The sequence below is a fragment of the Lissotriton vulgaris genome, chromosome 5 (assembly GCF_964263255.1).
Source record: "Lissotriton vulgaris chromosome 5, aLisVul1.2, whole genome shotgun sequence".
Taxonomy (NCBI): Eukaryota; Metazoa; Chordata; class Amphibia; order Caudata; family Salamandridae; genus Lissotriton; species Lissotriton vulgaris.
The window spans coordinates 196,747,581-196,772,239 of record NC_141693.1 but is presented as its reverse complement, the minus strand read 5'-3'; the positions used below and the strand labels follow the sequence as shown (position 1 = coordinate 196,772,239).

Sequence of the window (24,659 nt, the reverse complement as noted above, 5' to 3'; positions counted from 1 at the left end):
CTGCATTTTCTTTAACTTTGAACTTGTCAATATTTTGACAATTGTCTACTTCTTTAGCATACAATCACAATTACTATTGGCACACCTGACCCCTACTCTGTGGCCTCTGCAGCAATGCCAAGAATTGGATGAGCCTGTATTCCGAACTCCTTTAGGACCTGCTGACAGGCACTATGCGAAATTTGTACTGCTTTTTGCATTAAGCCCACAGATCTCCATCATTGCCCACCTATACCCTGAACTTGCTTAACTACATAGAAGTGACTCATTTCACATTACGCACATGAGCAATAAGTTGCATGACAAGCATTGGCATGGCCAATAGATCTCGCCTATGGGACCTTATAAGTGTTTAGCCATGCAACACTTGATGTTGTTGCACCAAGGATATTGTGCTGGATAACTAAACACTTATAAGGTCCCAAAGGCGAGACCTATTGGCTATGCCAGTGCTTGTTCTTTATAACTGTCCTTTAAAAACGCACACTTCACAGCTCAGCTGGTAACTCCCTTGCAATACCTCTCAACAAGAATAAATGTGTCATCAGGAAGCCTCAAGTGATTCCATCAATTAAAACCAATGTGGCTTCCAAGTAACTTTCACATTTGCAGATTGACCAGAAGCGCATATTCACATTTCTTTCAGGCAAGCAGACTTATTAAGCTGTCTGCCCCTCCCTCTGCTTCACAGTTGAAGAATTTGAACTCTCAGAACAGCTGTTGTTTCCCAAGAAGTAGGGGGACCGTTTTGATCAAATTTTTAATAAGTATGGGTACCTCGTGCCCCTCAGATCCCTCCCACTTCAACCACTGGAGAAGAGAAATATTTAGTGTTAAAAATCCTTGATTTTAATGCACTTCAACTAGTGGAGTTAAGCTCCCCGATGACCTGCGCTTAAATTGGAACTATTTTAACTAGTATTAAGCTATTAATAACATTGTGTCTGGCTAGAAAAAAACTGAAGTTTTTTTCTAAATAAGGAATGCTGACAGATACGCTGTTTACAACTGCGGCGCCTTCGCTGCATTGGAGAGAGAAACATTTACATTTTGAAAAGCCAGGACCAGACTTTTCTTGAACTTACTATATACTTCAACAGGCTTTTGTTTCAGTTCTATTGACAACGAAGCTGGCACTATAGAAGCCAGTGTAAGACGTCACTTCCAGAAACAAAAGCCACGCGTAATAGGGACGTGTGTGAAAGTCATTGGCATAGAAATGGGACTGCTTGACGTGCGTGTCACAGTGGGAAAAGTAAATAACAATAAGAGGTTTTAGGATCATGTAACGATTGGTTAACAGGTGATGTCTGGGAATAGATTCACTATAATTTCTTTTGACATTAAAGCGACATTTGAGATTCCTTTACCTGCCTTGACCGTGCGTCACGGGCCAGAACCCCAGCTGCTGAAGGAAAAGTTGTAGAGGACCGCTAATCCCTCTGTAGCGTAGGTGAAAAGGCGCTGGCTAAGGTGGTAGTTAACAGATCAGACATTCTGGAGTGAAGTCAGCGGAAAATAAATGAGCTCGAGAAGTTTAAAAATTCACCAAAATGTACTTTGTATTTGTACTCAAACACAAGTATAAACATGTATCGTGACTGTTTGGGACAAATATTTTACTTTCAAATAATACTTGACAAATAATAACAATACCCTTTAAAATATGACTGCTTGCTTTGGAATGCTTTTCTTTAATGTACTGTCGTTTCCTAGGAGTGCCCGATGTTATGATTGCTTAAACAGTCTTCAGATGGCCGTCGGAGGTGGGCTCAGTATCACGCCGGTGTCTAGTGTCACAGGCCCCGCCCTCATGGCTGCCGCTGGACTGCATGGAATTCAGATGGCGGCGGTGCAGCGGGTCACAGGCGGCTGGAGCGGCGTCAGAAAAGCAAGCCGGGGAGCACCTGGGGTGGAGGCGCAACTGGAGCCCACTACCGACTCCTAATGGAGAGAAAAGGCCCGCACCGTGGAAAAGGTGGCGGCAAGGGACTATTGCGCTGGACTCGGGGACTGGAACCATCAGCCCGGAGAGGCGACATGTACTTCTTGAGCAGGTGGCCCAAGCCACTCCTGTGCTCGCTAAGGAGCGTGGAGCAGCCCTTTCAGCTGCAGCCCAACCCGCAGCGCATGCTCTTTGCGGTGATCTCCAGCAGCCAGCTGAGTGTCTGGAGCAGCCGGGTGAGTAGACAGTTCCGGTGTACACGCTCTACCTCTTTAGTGACATTTGTAGGATTTGATGTCCGTTTTATATTTCTGTGCAGTTGCACAAAATGTCATCCAGTTTAACGTTGTGTTGTTACGTTCAAGGTCGAACATTTTTGTGATGCTAGATGAAACTTATTGCAACTATGTAATAGTTACCAAGTAGAACATCGGCATATAGGTGTTGTGGGCATGCAGGGACATAGTTCGCAAATGGGCAATGGGTGCGTTGTACCCGGATGTATTGGTCACATAGTATTGAGTGCATGTGGCAGTGTCGCAGGTGGGCATGTGTACAAGCTGGGGTGTTACTATATAGCGCATGCAGGCGTAAGAGACAAGGGCCTTAGTAAAACAAGCATTGGCCGCGCGGCAGTAATAGTAACCCTGCGCGGCTGTGAAAGAGAAAGGCCAGCAGAGTGACACAGGCATTGAAGCGAGGCGCGCATGGTAATGGAGGGCCTTCACACAAGCAATAAAAGAAGCCAAATGGCAGCTGTGCACGTCACACGTGTGCGTGATACTAAGCTGGCCGCCGGGAAAGTAGCACTTTTCAAAGCAGCTACTAAATGTCTCGGCCAGACTATCGCATGCGCTGGATCAGGCCGAGACCTAAAAAAAGAAACATACCAACTTGAAAAAAAAAATACTCTTACGGAATGCAAGAGCAAGTAAATTTGAAAGGTAGACAGGAACAGCATCAATCTTCCCAGGCTGAGAGGATAGTGTCTGTTTTGCTGACTGTCTCTAGAGGGGAGACACAAGGGACGCCAGGACATAGCGCACCAGCCCACCCCCCCTCACAGCAACCTCACTAGTTAGATATCACTCAAAAGATTCATACCCTATATTGGAAATGCTTCAAAGCATCTCTCACCATGCTTCCTGATAAATCTTATTTCACAACCACTGGAAACAAGCACTAGCAAAGCCAACTGGCCTCTCCTACAAGACCTATTAGCTCTGGCAATGTTTTGCAGCCATGTTGTACAGCAACACAGCTGCTGTACAGCATGACTAAAGCTAACTAAAACAGTGCTATAACGCATCCAGTGCTAATTAGTTGTTTTAAATAACAATAAGAAATTCATTAGCATGGACTGCATCATAACTTGTAATTTTTAATTTTTTTTAACTGTTTCCTCCCCCGAGCCAACACAGAGGGTGGAAGAAACAGACAAGGGGTGACCGAGAGGCCAAGCGAAAGGGGATGGGGAAGCGCACAGTCAATAGAGGGTGGGTGAGAGGGTGAGAGGGCAAGCAGATAGACACAGTGTGGTGGCTGGGCTTGGTGCAAGCAGACTGACGATGGAGTTGGGCACGAGGGACTGGGGCTAGCAGGCAGACACCAGATGGGGGGTGGGAAGGGCAATGTGAAAGCGCACAGACAATGGCAAATCGGCTGGAGAGGTTGAGGAAAGCACACTGACAATAGGAAGTAGGCAGGAGCAGCCACATGGAGGACGGAGGGTAGGTGGGAGGGACTGGGGTTAGGTAAACGAACAACAGGGAAGAAAAGAAGGGCTAGTGCAAGCAGATAGAAAACAAAGGGAGGGCAGAAGGAGCTGGGGAAAGCACATGGACAAAAGAGAGCTGGACACGGGTTAGTGCAAACACAAAGACAAGGGAGTGACTGGGTACGAACATAGAGGAGGGAGTCTCCTGAAGAACACACGCCATTTTATACAGTCCTTAAACAAAAAGAAAAATGTTGCACCTGCAAAATGAGCAGTGAAAGGCCACAAGTAATGCAGTCATACTCCACAGGAAGGACAAACACAAAAAGAGGAAGGATGCCGACCAAAGTTGACAAAATAGAAGCATGCAAATGAGAATGACAATGAAGCCATCCAATGGTAAGTGATGGGTGGTCTCTAAGTCCCCTGAAAGTTATCAAAAGGCATTGCATGAGACAGAATATGCACTGTTTTAGACAAGACTTAAAAACGGTAAACATAAAAAATCAGATGGTTTGAGGGATGAAAAGGAAAATTTTAAATGACAATAGCTATTTCGTTCAAGAAATGAAGCTATTTAAAAGACAGGAGGACCTTGAGGAATCACAATAAGCAGATATTCTAAAATTCAAGTTTTCCACAAATAGGTGTACATATAGATCAATATAAAGCTTTATTGGTCACACATCTTCAAAAATAGTAAATAATATAACGGCTTGCTAAATGCTAAATAGAATATAGATCTATGAACTCGGTTCAATCAGGATGAAAATCGCTGAATGTCAGCAAATGTATGCTATTTTATTTGATTTCTCTATGTTGCCCTCACTAATGATCTGGTCGGCCACTGGAATGCAATTAAGATAAACTTCCATTAGTTAACACACATTTTTGTAGAAAAAGAATTTACAACTTCTTACTACACATTCCATTTTCCACATAATGTCTTCATTGAGAGAAGATAATGTGCCATTTGAGACAGGTTCACCAAGTTTTTCCCTCAATTACTATAAATATTGCTGATCTTCCAGTCTTGTAAGCCCAGGGACTTGTTGTTTCTGTGTCTCAGTGCCCAGTAGACGGTTCAAGCCCAGCGAACTGATTCTAAGGCTTCTCTAGGTTCTTGTTATGTGGATTCCCGGCAAACATTCCACTTAGTTTTTCCCAGGCTGATTCAAGTTTAGCTGCTTTCACCCACTGCTGAATGATGACTGCTTCTAGCTGACGAGCCTCTTTGACAGAATCGGGATCAGCGTCATTAGATCCACTAAGAAAAACAAAATACAATTCATATCAACATAAAATACCATTATTTTTTTAAAATGCAGAAACCCTTAAAGATGAGTTATCAGTGCAGTAGCAGGCCAATTAAAGAGTTACCTCGCCCCTAGCAGATGGTAACAGAGCACTGTCAGTGCAGACAGTCATACTGCGATTGAGACGCCAAATTGAGCATGCTCAGTTCAAATGTAGACACTTTACAGAGAACACTAGAGCCCTTATCATCACTGCACTTAGGAACACAAAGAGGTTGAGCAGTGTAAGGTTACAATATCACAAAGAGGTTGAGCAGTGTAAGGTTACAATATAAGTGTATGAATGAGGTTGAGAAATACAATCAATAATATATTCAGTTGAACTGTTGACTAGCCTCTTCCAGACCCAATTATGTTCACGATAAATAATAAAACAGAGATTGAAGCATATTAACTGATAGAATAATCAATTGTAGTGTCAATATAAAGAAAAGTAGCTGACAATGCATACAAGGAGACAGAGAGGTCCACCTAAAGTCAAAAAAAGAAAGTGTGCTCAGAAGAGTGCCATTACCTACATGTTGAAATTATGCTCTTAGCTATGCAACACGTGGGGACTTATAAGAAGCTAGTTCCCGGTACAACAGCATTACAAAAGCTTAAATAGTTTAAAAATGATAGCTTTGCAAATGGTTTTCGGTAAATGAGCAGTGGAAAGGTAGGTCTAACAGTGAGGTCCCTTTTGCAGTTTAATCTCAAACCTTTAATATAAACATTCTCTACATATTGCATAGCTAAGAGAATAAGTTAACTGGAAACTGTTGACTAATGTAGAGGTGGAAATATCTGAAATCCACTTACTAAGGGAATTATATTCAGGTATCAAGGCTAGAGTTCGCTATGACTTCAGGAGGAGTGCACCAGGTCCTCCTGCATAGAGCGAAGGGTGAAGCAGGGCTGCGAACGTGCCCCTTTCTTTTTTATTATTCTCTCTCTCTTTATAATAGGCTAGTAAATCTAAGGATCTGCCACCAATTGGTCACCGAACCATAACAGCCCTCATCTATGCGGCAGGTGCTATTCTTATGGCACGAACTCCATTGGGCCTACAACAACTCCTCTTAAACTTTGTTGATTATATGCTAGACTTGGGTTTTCTAGTCACTGTAAAACCTATATTATGAATTGAGGTAGTAAAACAGTAAAATGCTGCAATATAAAAATATTTGATGCAAAGATTAATACTACGAAGACCTTTTCTGATATGTGTATACAGTTTGTTAGGGAGAATGCATGCACTCAATGTATTAGGACCAGGAATCTTTTGTATAAGAAGTCAGTTAGTGCGCAAGGAAGCTAGGCAAGAACCTACCCCATGAAATTATTAAGTTTTATAAAGCTAAATGCCTATACATTGCTACTTATGGGGTAGGTGTATGAGGACATGTTAAATGCAAGATACTTCAAATAGTAGAAAAGGAGTTTCTGAGGTGTCTTCTTGCTGCACCTAAAAGTGCTTCTTCTTTTGTTTGCCAAGCAGAACTGGGTCTAGAATTTCTTGTTGATATAATTAAGATGCAGCCACTTTTGTTATGGCACAAGATCTGGACTTCAGAATTTACTGGCCTTAACAGGGCAGTTGTTAGAGATTGCCTCAACCAATATTAACCAATTCTGTTGTGACTTGGGTCAATCATCGTATCCTTGTATTTTGAACAGCTCAAAACTTTGTTAAACATAAGTAGGAAAGATCTGAAAATGAAGTCCCTGGGGCTCCTTGTAGAACTCAGGCTAAATACAGAGCTGCCACATTCCTAAATCATCAATCTATGCTGATTATGTACAATACGCAACCTTACCTTAAGTTTTTTCCAAACCCCATTCATAGGTTTGTACTTACACGTTTCAGAATAGATATCTTTCAACGTTTAACCATCTTCCCCGTAATGAATGAGTTGTCTAAAAAATTAGACAACTGTCCCCGTGACCAAGTGTAAAAACAGAGCAATATTCACGTAATGCTTGTTTGAAAACTGTATATAGAACAGGGGAAACGCTATATTATTCCAGTTCTAAAGTCTTTTAATTTGAAACAATGCTACCCAGCATATTTGTTTTTGTAAAACTTGCCTTCTCTGGATATATGCTGCTATCAGTCAAATTTTTTGTGGGCAGTGATCTTTGCAAGAAAGACGTTTTAATCTATACATAATTTGGTATATAATAATGGAGTTTTAAGATGGCATGTTATTAATTAACCCATGTAGGTATGTTTTTACTATTACTGTCTAAATGACTTTCTCTTGTATGTTATGTTTTTTATAGTCATATTTGATTCTAATATATATATATATATATATATATATATATATATATATATATATATATATATTCTATGCCGTTTTAGGCTTTTATGATTTCAAATGAAATTAAATGGTGCATCAATCATCTGAGCAACAAACGCTGGAGGCAACCTGGCTGGTACCAGGACTATCAGGTTCTCGCAGAAGAAATGGCTTCCACAGACTGCCATTGGGCTTCTATGTTGTTATCAATTAATGTTTTTTTTAGCATACATTCACTTTAAATTTACACCCCTTCTCAGAAGTGTCATGTGATCAAGGCCCTTTTCGGGCTGAAACGCGTCATGGCGGATTTTGGTGTTGGGCATCAATAAATAAGAAATTTGCACCAATTGCGGGTTTGCCTTGTCTTGTTTCAAGTGGCTAAGAAGACATCCTGTACTATATATATATATATATATATATATATATATATATATATATATATATATATATATATATATATATATATATATATATTTCTATGCCGTTTTAGGCTTTTATGGTTTCAAATGAAATTAAATTAAATGGTGCATCACTCATCTGAACAAGGGGGCGTGGCTTGGACGCCGATGTAGGCGGCAGCTGGACTCCGGAGCTCCTCCGCGGCCACCCAGTTCCCGCACTCATCCTGAAATTGATTCTGGGTCCCCAACCCCAGAAAGGGCTCCCCTGAACCTTGTGCCCTGGCTAGAAAGAGGGGCGCGAGCAAACGAGTACCGCAGCGACGTGGGAGAGATTTTTGCCGGGTTCGGGGAAGCTCGAGCCTCGCGCCTACAAAATGGCGACTGGAGCGCGAGGAGTGAGCGCCTGACCGAGGCTCCCCCTTGGATGTGAGGCGGTCCCTGATGACCAGAGAGGGGAGCGGAGTGTGTAGGACCCTCGCCCACACGAACACAGCAGGTGGGAAGCCGGCAGTGTGGTCCTGAGAGACCCCATGGGAGACCAGGCATCGCCCGCGAAGCGCCAGGGGGAACAGTTCAGCAGTGGCCAAAGTACCGGAGTTTAAGCCACAGAGGAGCGACGATTCCCCAGTTGGGGCAGAGACACGGGAGCCTCCATTGGCACGGAGTGGGGGTGAATGTCCTGGACCTTGGCGCTTCGCCGCTGACGGCGCGGTCGAACAAGAGCCTTCATCTTGGAGCCATGGACTCACACTCGCCCAAACTCTGGCCTCTGAAGGCGATGATCTGCTAAAGACCCACTGAACACCCTGGAAGCAGAGGGGGGGGGGGGGGAGACGATTGGAGGCGACGAGCGGTGGAGGATCCTTGTCTTGCGAGTCCACTCCATGAGAGATTGCGATTACAGGAACACGCAGAGACCCCAGCAGTGCTCCCTGAAGACGGTGGCGGAATTGGCGGGAGAGCGGGGGATGCAAGTCGCTGTCGCTGTGCTCCACTAAGTGCAGGCACCCAAATACTAGAGGGGGGATTCCAGGTGGTTTGCGCTGACTGCTGCACGAGACACTCAGGGAGAGTGCTCCGACAGGCCTAGCCTGGCTTGTTGGGAGGCCCTGGTACACAGTAGGGAGGCACCGCAAGACCGTACACTCATTCATACCCCCAAGATGGTCCGGGGAAACAGGAAGAAGGGCTTTGAGGCACTACGACTTGATGATCCGGGGCACACCGTGGAAGATGAGGATGCAGCGACTGGATCTGGCGGCTCCGCGCGACCACAAGACCCTTCTTTGAGCGACATCATGCAGGCCATCGTGGCCTCGAGGGAGGCCTTGGAGAAGAGGATGGACTCCATAGGCTCTGACCGCTCTCTCTTGAAAGATGACCACAGAAAGCTGAAAGAGCGGGTGGCGACTACCGAGACGGCCATGAAAGGCATTCCAGACGAGGTTGATGCCCTGAAGAAGTCATATGACTGAGGTGGTGCAGAGAGTCCGCGTGCTGGAGGTTCGAGCAGAAGACAGCGAAGGGCGTTCTCGACGTAATAACCTCCGCATAGTGGGAATCCCGGAGTGAGAAGAGAGTTCGGATGCTGTTCGCTTTATAGAAACCTGGTTATAAGCGGAGGTGGCCCCTGAGGGCCTTTCCCCCTTTTATAACGCGGGAGCGGGCACAGAGTTCCGGCACGACCTCCTAAGCCTGGGGCCCAGCCGCGCCCAATGGTGGTAAGATTACTACACTACCGGGATCGCGACCACATCCTGCAGAAAGCCAGAGAGCTACAGAATCTGCGAATCGGCAACAGTAAAGTTATGATCTTCCTGGATTTCACCAGAGAAGTACAGAGGGCCTCCTTTCTAGCGGTGAAGTGGAAATTACGGACTCTGCACCTTCCTTATGCAATGCTGTTCCCGGCCCGTTTGAGGGTCTTGGCCGAGGGATCCACGCACTTTTTCGTCACGCCATAGGCAGCCTGGGACTGGCTGGAGACCCGTGGGGGCCCCGGTGGGCGGTCATCAACAGAGGCGTCGCCTCGTCGTCGCTCCCCTAACATGCAACCGATGCTACGGCCCGGCTCTCCTGCAGACTGGCGCAAAGAACGAGTCGAGGCGGTATTGGCGGTGTCGGCCATCAGCCAGGGAGACCTCAGCCCAGCCAGCAACACCTCGGGCCGCACGGGGAGTGGAGACCGGAGCCCTGGTTCCAGCAGCGTCCATGGACTGTCGGAGGCGGATCTACCCGAGGTCACCCCACAAACAGCAGACAGAGTATTTGGCTGACTGAATGGACGACAAGACTGCCTTCATGAGGTACCAGGAGCACATGCTGAGCCTCCGGGTGTCAGGTATAGGGGGAGGGAGGGGGAGGCATTTGCTGGACGATTTGCAGTTCTTTTATGGGGACCTGGTACACGGAGATGAACTCATGGGAGGGGGAGAGGGGGGGTGGGGGGGGTTGACGTCCGGACCTTTTGGGTTTGACGTTCCAATCACCCTGAACTGATTTAGACGCTATAAGTGTTAATTTTTTCTTGGTTTGGATGGGGATGCCATGTTGGACTCCTGTCCCGGGGAGGGGGAGTTGGGGAGGTTTTGGTATTCTTTTGTGTGGGGTATGGATCAGGGGTCCTGAGCGTGTCCGAGAGGAATTTGGGCTGGAATGTTACAAAGACCACTATCTGCAATGGGACCCGCATTAGATTACACATGTCTCACGTGGAATGTAAGGGGTATGCACACTATGCATCGGCGTCATAAGATTCACTCCTTTTTAGTACGTAGAGGTATTCAAATCGGAAGGAAGGGAAAGCTTTGCAACGACGGTGGAGGGGCCAAGTCTATCATACTACGTTCTCGGCTGATGCCAGGGGGATTTTAATATGGATAAGGGCTGGGGTTCCTTTTCAATGTACATCACAATTGGTTGACCCAGAAGGCAGATACGTAGTGATACAGGGGAAATTAGATGGTAGGAATTTACTGATGGGATGTGTGTATGCACCTAATGTGGAACAGCCCACCTTCTTCTCCTCGTTGTCCCGTAAGTGGGCTTCTGTCCTGGTGGGTCCATTGCTACTGGGAGGAGCTTTTAATTGTGTCACAGATATTGCCCTAGATCGCTCACACCCCCCCACTTCCGAATGCACCGGCGGACAAACTGGCGATTGCGCGCTCTACCTGGCAGCAAAAATGGGGATTGATTGACACTTGGAGGGCCCAGCATCCTATAGTTAGGGATTACTCCTTTTCCTCTGCCCTCCACGAATTACATGTTCGTATAGACGCATTCCTGTAGTCCCCCGATGTGCATGGTGAGATTTGCCTTAGTGAGTATCTTACTCGCACCATTTCTGACCATAACCCGTTGATGGCCCAGTTGAAATGGTCGCGACTGTGCCCCAGAATCCCTACCTGGAGATTGCGCCCGGAGGCACTTGAGGACTAAACTACTATAGCCTCGAGCATCGAAAACTACTTCCAGTTTAATGAGGGGACTGCAGGGTCGGTCAATGTTGAATGGGACACCTTCAAAACGGTGGTGCGCGGGAGCTGTATTGCGGCGGTATCAGGGACTCAGAAGGCCCTACTGCATGACATCCAAAGAGAAGATGAGAGGTTGCGCATCCTAGAGAAAGAGCGGCCTGAGCACCCGGATAAACAGGAAGACCTATTGGAGGCTAGAGAGGCAGTTACGGCAACAGTAGAACGCCTACGATGTTTTGACCACAAATCCGATCTTACTAGGGCGCATTCAGAGCGGGGTAAGTCGGGGACCCTCCTGGCTTGGCTGGCCAACCCCGCTCGCCGTGGCTCAGTCATATTAAAACTGAGAGATCAATCGGGTGGGGCCCGTTTTGATCAGATGGGGATAAATGAGCTGTTTTTTTATTTTTATACAGAGCTCTACCATAGCAGGGTGCTCCCATCGGAGGTCGACTTGCAGAACTTCATGGGAGATTTGAACTTGCCGGAATTGGAGGATGAAGATGCGAAATTGATGGGCAGGAGCATCGAAGCGAGAGAGGTGAGGACAGCTATCAAAAGTATGGCACGGAACAAAACACCGAGCTCGGATGGCTTCCCGGTGGAGTTCTATATCACTTACATTGACCTCCTGGCGCCCCGCCTGACGTGGCTCTACAATGAGGCTAAAAGGCTGGGTAGATTGCCGGACTCTACCAGGGAGGCGATCATTATTCCATTGTTGAAACCGGGCAAACAGCCCTGGGATAGATCGGCATATCGCCCTTTGTCCATGCTCAACCTAGATTATAAAATCTTGAGCAAAATCCTGGCGACTAGGTTGCTCCCCCATATGTCCACGCTGATTCATGTAGATCGATCCGGGTTCATCCCTGCCTGCAACACTGCGCTTAATATACGACGACTCCTGCACGTTTTGGAGGCCGACACCTATGAGGTAGATAAAGCGGCAGTGTTTGCCGTCGACATGGAAACAGCTTTTGATAGCTTGGAGTGGGACTACCTCTTTTATGTTATGCATCGGATGGGATTGGGCCCGAATTTTGTGAGTTGGACGGCTCTACTATATAAGGATGCCAGGGTTCGAACAGGGGGAGTGATTTCGGAAGCATGTGCGGTGGTTCGGGGCACACGGCAGGGTTGCCCCCTCTCACCTTTATTATTTGCTATAGTGGTGGAGCCTTTGGCAGCTCATGCTAGATCAGGTCAGGCATATCGGGGGTTGGATGTATACGGACAGGTGCATCATATCGCGCTCTATGCAGATGACCTCCTGCTGTTTTAGCGGATACGGGACACTCCCTACGGGGAGCAAAGTCCCTGCTGCGGGCACTGAGTAAGGTGGCTGGATTAAAGGTCAACTGGACGAAGTCGTGTCTATTCCCGACTCGAGAAGGTAGGACGTGCCCGCAATCTACCGAAGGGGTAACCTGGGAGGTGAGATGCCTTCCCTACTTAGGCGTGGCGATTTCTCACGAATGGGAGGACATGCTAGAAGGGAACGTGGGGAAAGCGATTAGGAGTGCCAAAGCAAACTTTGAGTTTTGGGGCACACTTCCGCTATCTGTGATGGGCAGAGTGGCACTCCTTAAGATGGTGACCCTACCGAGACTGCTCTACTTCTTTAGGACCCTTCCGGGCTGGATACCGGTGAGCTACTTCCGAAGGCTCCAGATGATGGTTAATTCCTTTTTATGGGGGTTGGGCAGGCACAGCGTGGTGCTCAGGACGCTCATGAGACCCCGGGCAGAGGGGGGGCTCGCGGTCCCAGACTTTGAGATGTACTATTTGGCGGCCCAACTTCAGTGGCTCTCACAGTGGGTGGCGAGGGCCACCAGAGGAGAAGGAGAGTCAGGTAAGCCGGCGTGCCCCGTGCAAGTGTTTTCTCATATAGTGCTGGGCCTCCAACTCGGGGATATGCACCTTACTCAGGAATTTGCCACAGCCCGAAAGTGCTGGAACAGGTACCTACGGCGGTGGTGGGGGGGAGGAATAAGGGTCCCTTATGCACCCGAGATCCCACTGAAGCTTTGCAGGGCACTCCCACACGGAGGCACATGGCGAAGATTAGAGGCCTGGGAACAACAGGGCCTAGCGACAATAGGTGACTTATATGTAAATGTAAATGTAAATGTAATTGAGCTTATATAGCGCACAGCTACCCGCAGTGGGTGTCCCGGCGCTTGCTTAGGGAACCCGTCCTGATATTCCCCTGTGTGATAGCCCCAGCGGGTATCCACAAGGTGAAAGTCAGGCATCCCGCCGCGAGGGGCCGTTGTGGAGATTAAGCAAGCTATTGCCCAGAGTCGCAGAGTGTGAACCCGTGAGTCGAGAAGGCACCGGAGCGAGAATTATCGAGTCCGTGGAATTTTTAGCCCAAGACCCGTTGAGGCGGGGAATTGAACCCTGGTCCAGGACCGATCTCAGCTTCCGGGTCTGCCGCCTCTAACCCCTGAGCCACACTTCTCCACAACGATGGCTCGCTGATGCCATTTGACCTTCTGAGCGAACGTTTTGAACTACCTGGGGGTGACTTTCTGGTACATGCTGCGCTAACGCGGGCAATTCGCAAACATTGTAAACTGGTTAAGCAGGACCACCGACAGCTATGGGCTGCCAATATGTAGTGACTGCTGCTGGGACTGTCAAGGCCGTCACGTGCCTGTACAGACGCATGACCCTGGAGGGACTGGCCCCTCTGATAGCCTTGAAAACAAAATGGGAAGCGGATGTAGAGAAGGAAATACCTGACACAGCGTGGAAGGGGATTGTGGAAAGGGCTTGGAAGGGTACGCGCAACGCGAGGTACCAGCTGGTGCATTTCCACATCCTACACAGGGCATACCTGACCCCAGTCCGCCTACACAAATATTTCCCATCCCATTCGGCGGCCTGTCCACAATGTCCACTGGAGGTTGCTGATTTCAAACACATGTTATGGTCCTGTCCAGCACTCGACTCCTTTTGGCAGGGGGTGACGGAGCTATTAAGAAATGTTACAGAAAGGGACTTGCAATCCTAAATGGCACATTGCGTACTGCACTGGTTTCCCCACACCTCAAAGAACAAAATAACTAGAAAGTTTCTTTTTTTTTTTTTTTGAAAACCTTTATTGCACAATTTCTGCAAACAGTTATGGGCCTACAACCACCTGGCCGGCCTCGTCTACGACTTAGAGCACAGTAGCAAATTTACGCCAACTCAATAGCACATCGATATAATTAGCAAGCATAGCAAGTTACACTATAACCGGAGCGTCTATTGAGCAACAGGAGGAATGAAGGTTAATTTTAAAATATATAGAATGTAAAGGATCAAAAGCCGAACAATCTAGCAAGGGGTACCGAGTGGGCAATGCTTATAACAGAGCAGTCGGACTGCGAACGTTTTCAGAATATTGGTTCAAAGGCTATCAGTAGGTAGGCAAAATACCTTGCAAGCAACACACCAGCCATCGCCCATCCCGGCACCATAGGCAACCCCGATACCTCCCACAGGACCGCATGAAGCGGAGAACAGCGAGGGCATCCCACTAACCCGGCACATCGATCCAAGGAAACAAGAAAGAAAAAGACAAAGAAAGAAGACACAAAAGAGAGAAAGGAAGAGAAAAGGTCCATAGTAACGAAGGAAAACAAAACAAGAACCCCGACCCCCGACCCCCAACCCCCCACCCTGCACCCCTGCAGAGGCTACGGCCTATCCCCCCCTAGCAGCGTGCCTGTCACCCTCAAAACGAACCCGAAATGTAGAAAGAAGATATAAACAAGATAAGGCCACAGAGCAAAGAAAAAGTAAACCCAGAATCCCACCTCACCAACCCCCCACCCTGCACGTCGAAGAGTCTACGGCCCACCCCCCAACTAACGTGCCTGTCCCCCCAAAGAGTCCAAATGAAAGGGAAAAAACGGGGGAAAATCATAAATACCAAATGCCCACCCTCCCCCCCCTTACACAAAGTAGCTCAGGTTCGAACACAAAAAGACCCACAGATCACCAAACAGTAAATGCGGCATATAGCAGATCAGGAAAGCGTCCTTAGTTCAATAGCAAACCGGGTATCCATCCTGCAAACCAAGGAAGAAAGATCACCCCTGGCCCACCTTGACCCTGCCATCAATACGCAGCCACTGATATTTAACAACGCAGTTCCATTCCAGACAGTCAGGATAGTTAGGCAAACAAAGCAGAACCAACGTCTTGGGAAACTCCAACAGCAGGGGGCCGAGAAGACCACCATTCCAAACGCGGAGGCGCTGCAAGAAGGAACCGTGCCCAACTCCCAAGTCACGGCACAGTACAAGCAGCGTGGAGTAGACGGGCAAAGAAGCATCGCGAAGAGAACAATCCATCTGCTCGCCAGTGTCGGGCCCCAATGTCTCATGCACACAGGCAGTCGGCTTTAACGCGTCCCCAACACTGGGCAGGGCCCCCCGCGGAGCCATCAGCAGGCATTCGTCAGGTACATCCAGTGTCAGTGGGAAATCCTGAGTGGCAGCACTCTCCCTTGGACCATCAAGGTCCTCAGCAGTCAGTAGAGCAGGAATGGTGTCCAGTTTACGCCCGAGTTTCCTGCCTTCCCTCATCCAGGCAAGGCGGAGGGAACCCAGGGCAGCAACAAGGTCTCGAACCGTGGGTTCCATAGCGCACGGCCAGCACAGATTCACTCGTACTCGATATAGCGCCCGCCCCAGCCGGCGTCAGCAGCTCACACAATCGCGCCCGGGCAAGGAGCTAGCGATAAAGGTAACACACGGGTACCCGCCACACTATGTAAACACTGGTGATCCACTGTATCGCAATGGCCGCAATCATGTCAGTCTGTCCGTGGGCGCCTGATAGGAAGCGCATGCAGCAGTCGCACTGAGCTGTGTGAGGTCACATCACCACGGGCAGTTCCGCCAGCCACATACCAGTTTTCCGATAAGCATGCACTGGGGTCCGCAAAGGAAACACAGGTCCCCAGCGTGTGCAGCGTTACAATCGACCCAAATAGGCGCCCCTCCGTCCTTCCAGCCGGCCCAAACAAGCAGCCAAGAACAAAGGAAAAGTCTCACTGACCGATGATACAAAGTCTCCCAATGCAGCCGTGTCCTCGGCAGCGCGGGTCAATCACAGCAACCTGAGCAGCGTAAATGCCGCCTCCCGCGATGATGAGCGACGGGTGTCCCGGCCTGCAGAGCCGCGCACTCGAGTGATCCCGGCCACCGGCATCAACTTCCGTCCCCTCGGACAGTAGACGGGCTCAGTCTCGGTCTGGGCAAAGAGGATCGGGAAGGAGGGTTACCGGACCCATCCAGACACGGGAGTTGCTGCAAACGAATCCCCAAGTCTTCCGACGCCGCAGCAGGTCGGTCCCGAGCTTGTGCAAGCGGGGGAAGGCAGGATAGTAGAAGGATTAATGCCGTGGCGAGCAGAGCTCGCAAACTAGGCGGCCATCTCGCTTCGCGCTCGGCCACGCCCCCCCCACTATTAAGTTTCTTGACCTGGGGTTGATCTTAGCGAAAAGAACCATAACTTCACAATGGAAGGCAAATAAGGGTCCCACTGTAGAGAAATGGAAAACTGAGTTCAGTAGGTGGGCCCGATGCGAAGGGGAAGCCCGATGCAAATGGCACATAGAACAGGCAATGAACAGGCACTGGAGAGGGCGAGAGCCTGGGAAAGGTTAGTCATAGATCTCACACTCCCAGCTGCTGAGGATGAGGAGAACCCCGCCCATGGCCCTGTGGCACGCTCGCCATAACACGACGTGCGGCCTGGAGGGCAGTAAGATTCTCGACTGTTGCCCCATTTCCGTGACGAGAGGACACATTCTACTTAATTCCATTGGCCTCTTTGCTGGATAGACCCGAAGGGGTCGGCCCCGTCCCAAGATTGTAGTACTTCGACACGCCTTGGGGGGAGGGTGGGTTGGGATGTTTTGTTTTATGGTTTGAGAGAGGGTGGGAGGTCACGGGGGGAGGGTTAGTGGTTGGGATCGGGATTGATGGGGTTGTTTAAGAGGTATCGTCTTCCAACTGTTTGATTTCACGGATATTATATCACGGTCACAAGAAGATGGACTTTATGCAAACTTTGGGTGATGTAAGGTCCCACTATATGAATATATTGTAATGGGTTGGCAACTATGAGGTGACTGTAATCCTATTGTTATGCCTCGACTTTTTTAGGTCTCGGCTAGCCGCGCGGAAGCGCGTCTCGCCGAGATCTTTTGTTAGCGAGTATGCTTCCCAGGAGACCGTTTCGGCCGCGCGCATCCTTGGAGCCGATTTGAAACGGGAACGCGCGCTGTGGCCAGGTGCTGTCTCCTGGGAAGCTCAAGCACCACACACGCATGCGCATACACACACACAAGCGCCCACGCACGCACATACATACATACAGAGACACCCCCGCTGACACATACACACACACGCGCACACAAACAAGTGCACCGAGGCCCCCCCTCCCCCGCCGTCACCGTTGCACACATACATACACACACGAGCATACACGCACACACACAAGTGCACCAAGCCCCCCCAGCCTTTTGGAACTCACCTGGCCAATGTCGGGGACTCTGCTCTCAGCACGCGGCGCCCAACCTCCTGCTGGCACGGCCCCGGGGCTCCACACCGCTCACAGGAGCCCCGGGCGCGAGACGCATTTGAATCCGCCTGCCTCCTCTTCCGGTCTGGACGTGGCCCCGCCCCCGTCACAGGCGACCGTGCCTGACTTCCGGGGCGGCCGCGGCGGGCTTCCGGGGGCATTTAGAATGCTGCTGCTATTTACAAAATATCTTCTCTGTTATTCACAATGTGTCTTTAAATTAGTTCAGCTCTACAAGTTTTTTTAGCAGCAGATGCAGAACATTGCTGTAGGCACTCCCTAACATAATGAAACCTGACATACGCACAACACAACTCTTTTTCTCCCTTTGGTTTTAATTACTTTACTTAGGGAATATCGTCAAGCGGGTTGCTGTGTGCTGTCCACTCCCTCCCCAGCCCATAGCCTATGACAAGGATGCCATGGGTCTATTTCACTCCTCGCCTGAGTACACTTTAGCCAACTGAAATTCCAAATATTGGCATCATGTACAGACTTCTGTTTCTCCCCTCAGATTGGTGCTAGCGTCGGTGTTATGCAATCAATTAAGCACTCTCACGTCTGGCAAACGTCACTCAAAGCAGAGAATTAGCTAAACATGCAAAACAAACAAAATTGCTGAAAACGTTAAATGAAATATTTTTAAACGTTATCTGCCCCTCAGTTTCCATAGATGTGAAATGAATGGTGGTCAGCCATCAGCGTTAGTATTTTTGTGAGAAATATTTTAAATATGCATCTGCTCCACTTACAATTTTTGAGCACACCTGAAATCTGCTACCACGTCTGTGCTTTCTTGAAAGTAGCCATCCGGGCCAGTAGTGAGTGCAGAGTAGTGAGTGCAGAGTAGTGAGTGCAGAGTAGTGAGTGCAGAGTAGTGAGTGTGCAGAGTAGTGAGTGCAGAGTAGTGAGTGTGCAGAGTAGTGAGTGCAGAGTAGTGAGTGCAGAGTAGTGAGTGCAGAGTAGTGAGTGCAGAGTGAGTGTGCAGAATGCAGAATAGTGAGTACAGAGTAGTGAGTGCAGAGTAGTGAGTAGTGAGTGCAGAGTACTGAGTGCAGAGTAGTGAGTGGTGAGTGCTGAGTAGTGAGTGCAGAGTAGTGAGTGCAGAGTAGTGAGTGCAGAGTAGTGAGTAGTGAGTGCAGAGTAGTGAGTAGTGAGTGCAGAGTAGTGAGTAGTGAGTGCAGAGTAGTGAGTGCAGAGTAGTGAGTAGTGAGTGCAGAGTAGTGACTAGTGAGTAGTGAGTGCAGAGTAGTGAGTAGTGAGTGCAGAGTAGTGAGTAGTGAGTGCAGAGTAGTGAGTGCAGAGTAGTGAGTGCAGAGTAGTGAGTAGTGAGTGCAGAGTAGTGAGTGCAGAGTAGTGAGTGCAGAGTAGTGAGTAGTGAGTGCAGAGTAGTGAGTGCAGAGTAGTGAGTAGTGAGTGCAGAGTAGTGAGTGCAGAGTAGTGAGTGCAGATTGGTGCTTGCGTCGGTGTTATGCAATAAATTAAGCACTCTCACGTCTGGCAAACGTCACTCAAAGCAGAGAATTAGCTAAACATGCAAAACAAACAAAATTGCTGGAAACGTTAAATGAAATATTTTTAAACATTATCTGCCCCTCAGTTTCCATAGATGTGAAATGAATGGTGGTCAGCCATCAGCGGTAGTATTTTTGTGAGAAATATTTTAAATATGCATCTGCTCCACTTACAATTTTTGAGCACACCTGAAATCTGCTACCACGTCTGTGCTTTCTTGAAAGTAGCCATCCGGGCCAGTAGTGAGTGCAGAGTAGTGAGTGCAGAGTAGTGAGTGCAGAGTAGTGAGTGTGCAGAGTAGTGAGTGCAGAGTAGTGAGTGTGCAGAGTAGTAAGTGCAGAGTAGTGAGTGCAGAGTGAGTGTGCAGAATGCAGAATAGTGAGTACAGAGTAGTGAGTGCAGAGTAGTGAGTAGTGAGTGCAGAGTAGTGAGTGCTGAGTAGTGAGTGCAGAGTAGTGAGTGCAGAGTAGTGAGTGCAGAGTAGTGAGTAGTGAGTGCAGAGTAGTGAGTAGTGAGTGCAGAGTAGTGAGTGCAGAGTAGTGAGTAGTGAGTGCAGAGTAGTGAGTGCAGAGTAGTGAGTAGTGAGTGCAGAGTAGTGAGTGCAGAGTAGTGAGTAGTGAGTGCAGAGTGGTGAGTAGTGAGTGCGGAGTAGTGAGTAGTGAGTGCAGAGTAGTGAGTAGTGAGTAGTGAGTGCAGAGTAGTGAGTAGTGAGTGCAGAGTAGTGAGTAGTGAGTGCAGAGTAGTGAGTGCAGAGTAGTGAGTAGTGAGTGCAGAGTAGTGAGTGCAGATTGGTGCTTGCGTCGGTGTTATGCAATCAATTAAGCACTCTCACGTCTGGCAAACGTCACTCAAAGCAGAGAATTAGCTAAACATGCAAAACAAACAAAATTGCTGAAAACGTTAAATGAAATATTTTTAAACGTTATCTGCCCCTCAGTTTCCATAGATGTGAAATGAATGGTGGTCAGCCATCAGCGGTAGTATTTTTGTGAGAAATATTTTAAATATGCATCTGCTCCACTTACAATTTTTGAGCACACCTGAAATCTGCTACCACGTCTGTGCTTTCTTGAAAGTAGCCATCCGGGCCAGTAGTGAGTGCAGAGTAGTGAGTGCAGAGTAGTGAGTGCAGAGTAGTGAGTGGAGAGTAGTGAGTGGAGAGTAGTGAGGGCAGAGTAGTGAGTGTGCAGAGTAGTGAGTGAAGAGTAGTGAGTGCAGAGTAGTGAGTGCAGAGTGAGTGTGCAGAATGCAGAATAGTGAGTAGTGAGTGCAGAGTAGTGAGTGCAGAGTAGTGAGTGCAGAGTAGTGAGTGCAGAGTAGTGAGTAGTGAGTGCAGAGTAGTGAGTGCAGAGTAGTGAGTGCAGAGTAGTGAGTAGTGAGTGCAGAGTAGTGAGTAGTGAGGGCAGAGTGCAGAGTAGTGAGTAGTGAGTGCAGAGTAGTGAGTGCAGAGTAGTGAGTAGTGAGTGCAGAGTAGTGAGTGCAGAGTAGTGAGTAGTGAGTGCAGAGTACTGAGTGCAGAGTAGTGAGTGGTGAGTGCTGAGTAGTGAGTGCAGAGTAGTGAGTGCAGAGTAGTGAGTGCAGAGTAGTGAGTAGTGAGTGCAGAGTAGTGAGTAGTGAGTGCAGAGTAGTGAGTAGTGAGTGCAGAGTAGTGAGTGCAGAGTAGTGAGTAGTGAGTGCAGAGTAGTGACTAGTGAGTAGTGAGTGCAGAGTAGTGAGTAGTGAGTGCAGAGTAGTGAGTAGTGAGTGCAGAGTAGTGAGTGCAGAGTAGTGAGTGCAGAGTAGTGAGTAGTGAGTGCAGAGTAGTGAGTGCAGAGTAGTGAGTGCAGAGTAGTGAGTAGTGAGTGCAGAGTAGTGAGTGCAGAGTAGTGAGTAGTGAGTGCAGAGTAGTGAGTGCAGAGTAGTGAGTGCAGATTGGTGCTTGCGTCGGTGTTATGCAATAAATTAAGCACTCTCACGTCTGGCAAACGTCACTCAAAGCAGAGAATTAGCTAAACATGCAAAACAAACAAAATTGCTGGAAACGTTAAATGAAATATTTTTAAACATTATCTGCCCCTCAGTTTCCATAGATGTGAAATGAATGGTGGTCAGCCATCAGCGGTAGTATTTTTGTGAGAAATATTTTAAATATGCATCTGCTCCACTTACAATTTTTGAGCACACCTGAAATCTGCTACCACGTCTGTGCTTTCTTGAAAGTAGCCATCCGGGCCAGTAGTGAGTGCAGAGTAGTGAGTGCAGAGTAGTGAGTGCAGAGTAGTGAGTGTGCAGAGTAGTGAGTGCAGAGTAGTGAGTGTGCAGAGTAGTAAGTGCAGAGTAGTGAGTGCAGAGTGAGTGTGCAGAATGCAGAATAGTGAGTACAGAGTAGTGAGTGCAGAGTAGTGAGTAGTGAGTGCAGAGTAGTGAGTGCTGAGTAGTGAGTGCAGAGTAGTGAGTGCAGAGTAGTGAGTGCAGAGTAGTGAGTAGTGAGTGCAGAGTAGTGAGTAGTGAGTGCAGAGTAGTGAGTGCAGAGTAGTGAGTAGTGAGTGCAGAGTAGTGAGTGCAGAGTAGTGAGTAGTGAGTGCAGAGTAGTGAGTGCAGAGTAGTGAGTAGTGAGTGCAGAGTGGTGAGTAGTGAGTGCGGAGTAGTGAGTAGTGAGTGCAGAGTAGTGAGTAGTGAGTAGTGAGTGCAGAGTAGTGAGTAGTGAGTGCAGAGTAGTGAGTAGTGAGTGCAGAGTAGTGAGTGCAGAGTAGTGAGTAGTGAGTGCAGAGTAGTGAGTGCAGATTGGTGCTTGCGTCGGTGTTATGCAATCAATTAAGCACTCTCACGTCTGGCAAACGTCACTCAAAGCAGAGAATTAGCTAAACATGCAAAACAAACAAAATTGCTGAAAACGTTAAATGAAATATTTTTAAACGTTATCTGCCCCTCAGTTTCCATAGATGTGAAATGAATGGTGGTCAGCCATCAGCGGTAGTATTTTTGTGAGAAATATTTTAAATATGCATCTGCTCCACTTACAATTTTTGAGCACACCTGAAATCTGCTACCACGTCTGTGCTTTCTTGAAAGTAGCCATCCGGGCCAGTAGTGAGTGCAGAGTAGTGAGTGCAGAGTAGTGAGTGCAGAGTAGTGAGTGGAGAGTAGTGAGTGGAGAGTAGTGAGGGCAGAGTAGTGAGTGTGCAGAGTAGTGAGTGAAGAGTAGTGAGTGCAGAGTAGTGAGTGCAGAGTGAGTGTGCAGAATGCAGAATAGTGAGTAGTGAGTGCAGAGTAGTGAGTGCAGAGTAGTGAGTGCAGAGTAGTGAGTGCAGAGTAGTGAGTAGTGAGTGCAGAGTAGTGAGTGCAGAGTAGTGAGTGCAGAGTAGTGAGTAGTGAGTGCAGAGTAGTGAGTAGTGAGGGCAGAGTGCAGAGTAGTGAGTAGTGAGTGCAGAGTAGTGAGTGCAGAGTAGTGAGTAGTGAGTGCAGAGTAGTGAGTAGTGAGTGCAGAGTGGTGAGTAGTGAGTGCAGAGTAGTGAGTAGTGAGTGCAGAGTAGTGAGTGCAGAGTAGTGAGTGCAGAGTAGTGAGTAGTGAGTGCAGAGTAGTGAGTAGTGAGTGCAGAGTAGTGAGTAGTGAGTGCAGAGTAGTGAGGGCAGAGTAGTGAGTAGTGAGTGCAGAGTAGTGAGGGCAGAGTGCAGAGTAGTGAGGGCAGAGTGCAGAGTAGTGAGGGCAGAGTGCAGAGTAGTGAGTGCAGAGTAGTGAGTAGTGAGTGCAGAGTAGTGAGTAGTGAGTGCAGAGTAGTGAGTAGTGAGTGCAGAGTAGTGAGTAGTGAATGCAGAGTAGTGAGTAGTGAGTGCAGAGTAGTGAGTAGTGAGTGCAGAGTAGTGAGGGCAGAGTGCAGAGTAGTGAGGGCAGAGTGCAGAGTAGTGAGGGCAGAGTGCAGAGTAGTGAGTGCAGAGTAGTGAGTGCAGAGTAGTGAGTAGTGAGTGCAGAGTAGTGAGTGCAGAGTAGTGAGTGCAGAGTTGTGAGTGCAGAGTAGTGAGTGCAGAGTAGTGAGTAGTGAGTAGTGAGTGCAGAGTAGTGAGTAGTGAGTGCAGAGTAGTGAGTAGTGAGTGGAGAGTAGTGAGTAGTGAGTGCAGAGTAGTGAGTGCAGAGTAGTGAGTGCAGAGTAGTGAGTAGTGAGTGCAGAGTAGTGAGTAGTGAGTGCAGAGTAGTGAGTAGTGAGTGCAGAGTAGTGAGTGCAGAGTAGTGAGTGCAGAGTAGTGAGTGCAGAGTGAGTGTGCAGAGCAGTGAGTGCAGGTGCAGAGTGGTGTGTGCTGTTGAGTGCAGAGTGCTGTTTATTGGCAATGTAAATGACAATGCCATTTATTTATGATTTAAAGAAAAAAAAAGAAATGTCATGAGCAATGCCAATAGCTCTACCTTTAATGATGCCGAGACCATTGCATTGCAAATGCTTGTTTCATTATGCGGTCAAAACAATAAAAATTGTTTAAAAAAAAAAACAGTCAACAATCACTCATCTGAGCAACAAAGGCTAGAGGCAACCTGGCTGTTACCAGGACTGTCAGGTTCTCGCAGAAGAAATGGCTTCCACAGCCTGCCATTGGGCCTTCTATGTGGTACTGCTCAGGCACCTATCGCCTCATATGAAAGGTATGCGTGTGCTCAATGACAGTAGACGAGGGTATGCACATTTAAGTAACCACACATCACACCACCTTTATTAACATTTGTTGGAATTAATACTTTATTCCTAATGAAATACAGCAGGGAGAACTCTTACACCCAAAACAAATGTAGCTTCTTGAAACTTATTTTGAAGGTGTTTCTCCATTGCTGCTTCTTTGGACGAACTTTCTCATCATACATCAATGTTTTCTTTGAAAGCAACATGGAAGATGCTTCCAGTTCACATTTAGGGCAATGATTTAATCATACAATACTGGAAGCAAAATGACATCCACACTCCAGAACATCTCCAACCGTAAATATCACAGGTGACACATCCCCAGATTTGCAAAGCAGTCACTGTTTTGCACAACAATTGGATTGCCATCAGAGGTTTCTTTTGCATTGCGAAGATTGTACTGATCCCTCGAAGTACATAATGGTCTTTCTGTAGGATTCACAGATTCCTGCCCCATTAAGATTAATGAGACATGATTCTGTTTGTCAACCCTACAGAAGAGGCTGGAAATGCGGAGATTAAGGCCTGCAAGGGCTTGGTTTGACATGTAATGGTGCTTGCACCGTTCATGACAAACATACTGTGTTCAACACATACATGATTACATATGGAAAGGGGCTTTTCCGTCCACCTCTTTCAGCCAATGGGTCAACCTACTTCAGCTTTTGGATTATTTGGCTCCGGCCCTTCTTAATTTGGCTTGAATACTGTCAATCACCTCCTAGATCCGCCCCTAGCAGTATCATTAGTTTTACTGTCTT

At 47.9% G+C, this 24,659-nt stretch overlaps 1 protein-coding gene across 1 annotated transcript in view; it reads right to left on the bottom strand.

Moving 5' to 3' along the window:
- Positions 1–4,318: 4,318 nt before the first annotated feature.
- Positions 4,319–24,659, bottom strand: part of DPP7 (dipeptidyl peptidase 7) — a 1,540,287-nt gene continuing 1,519,946 nt past the window's right edge. Inside the window, exon 12 of the mRNA XM_086921148.1 lies at positions 4,319–4,929. Within this exon, the coding sequence (XP_086777274.1) occupies positions 4,767–4,929 (163 nt within the window). The 3' untranslated portion in view covers positions 4,319–4,766. The remainder of the gene's footprint in view (positions 4,930–24,659) is intronic.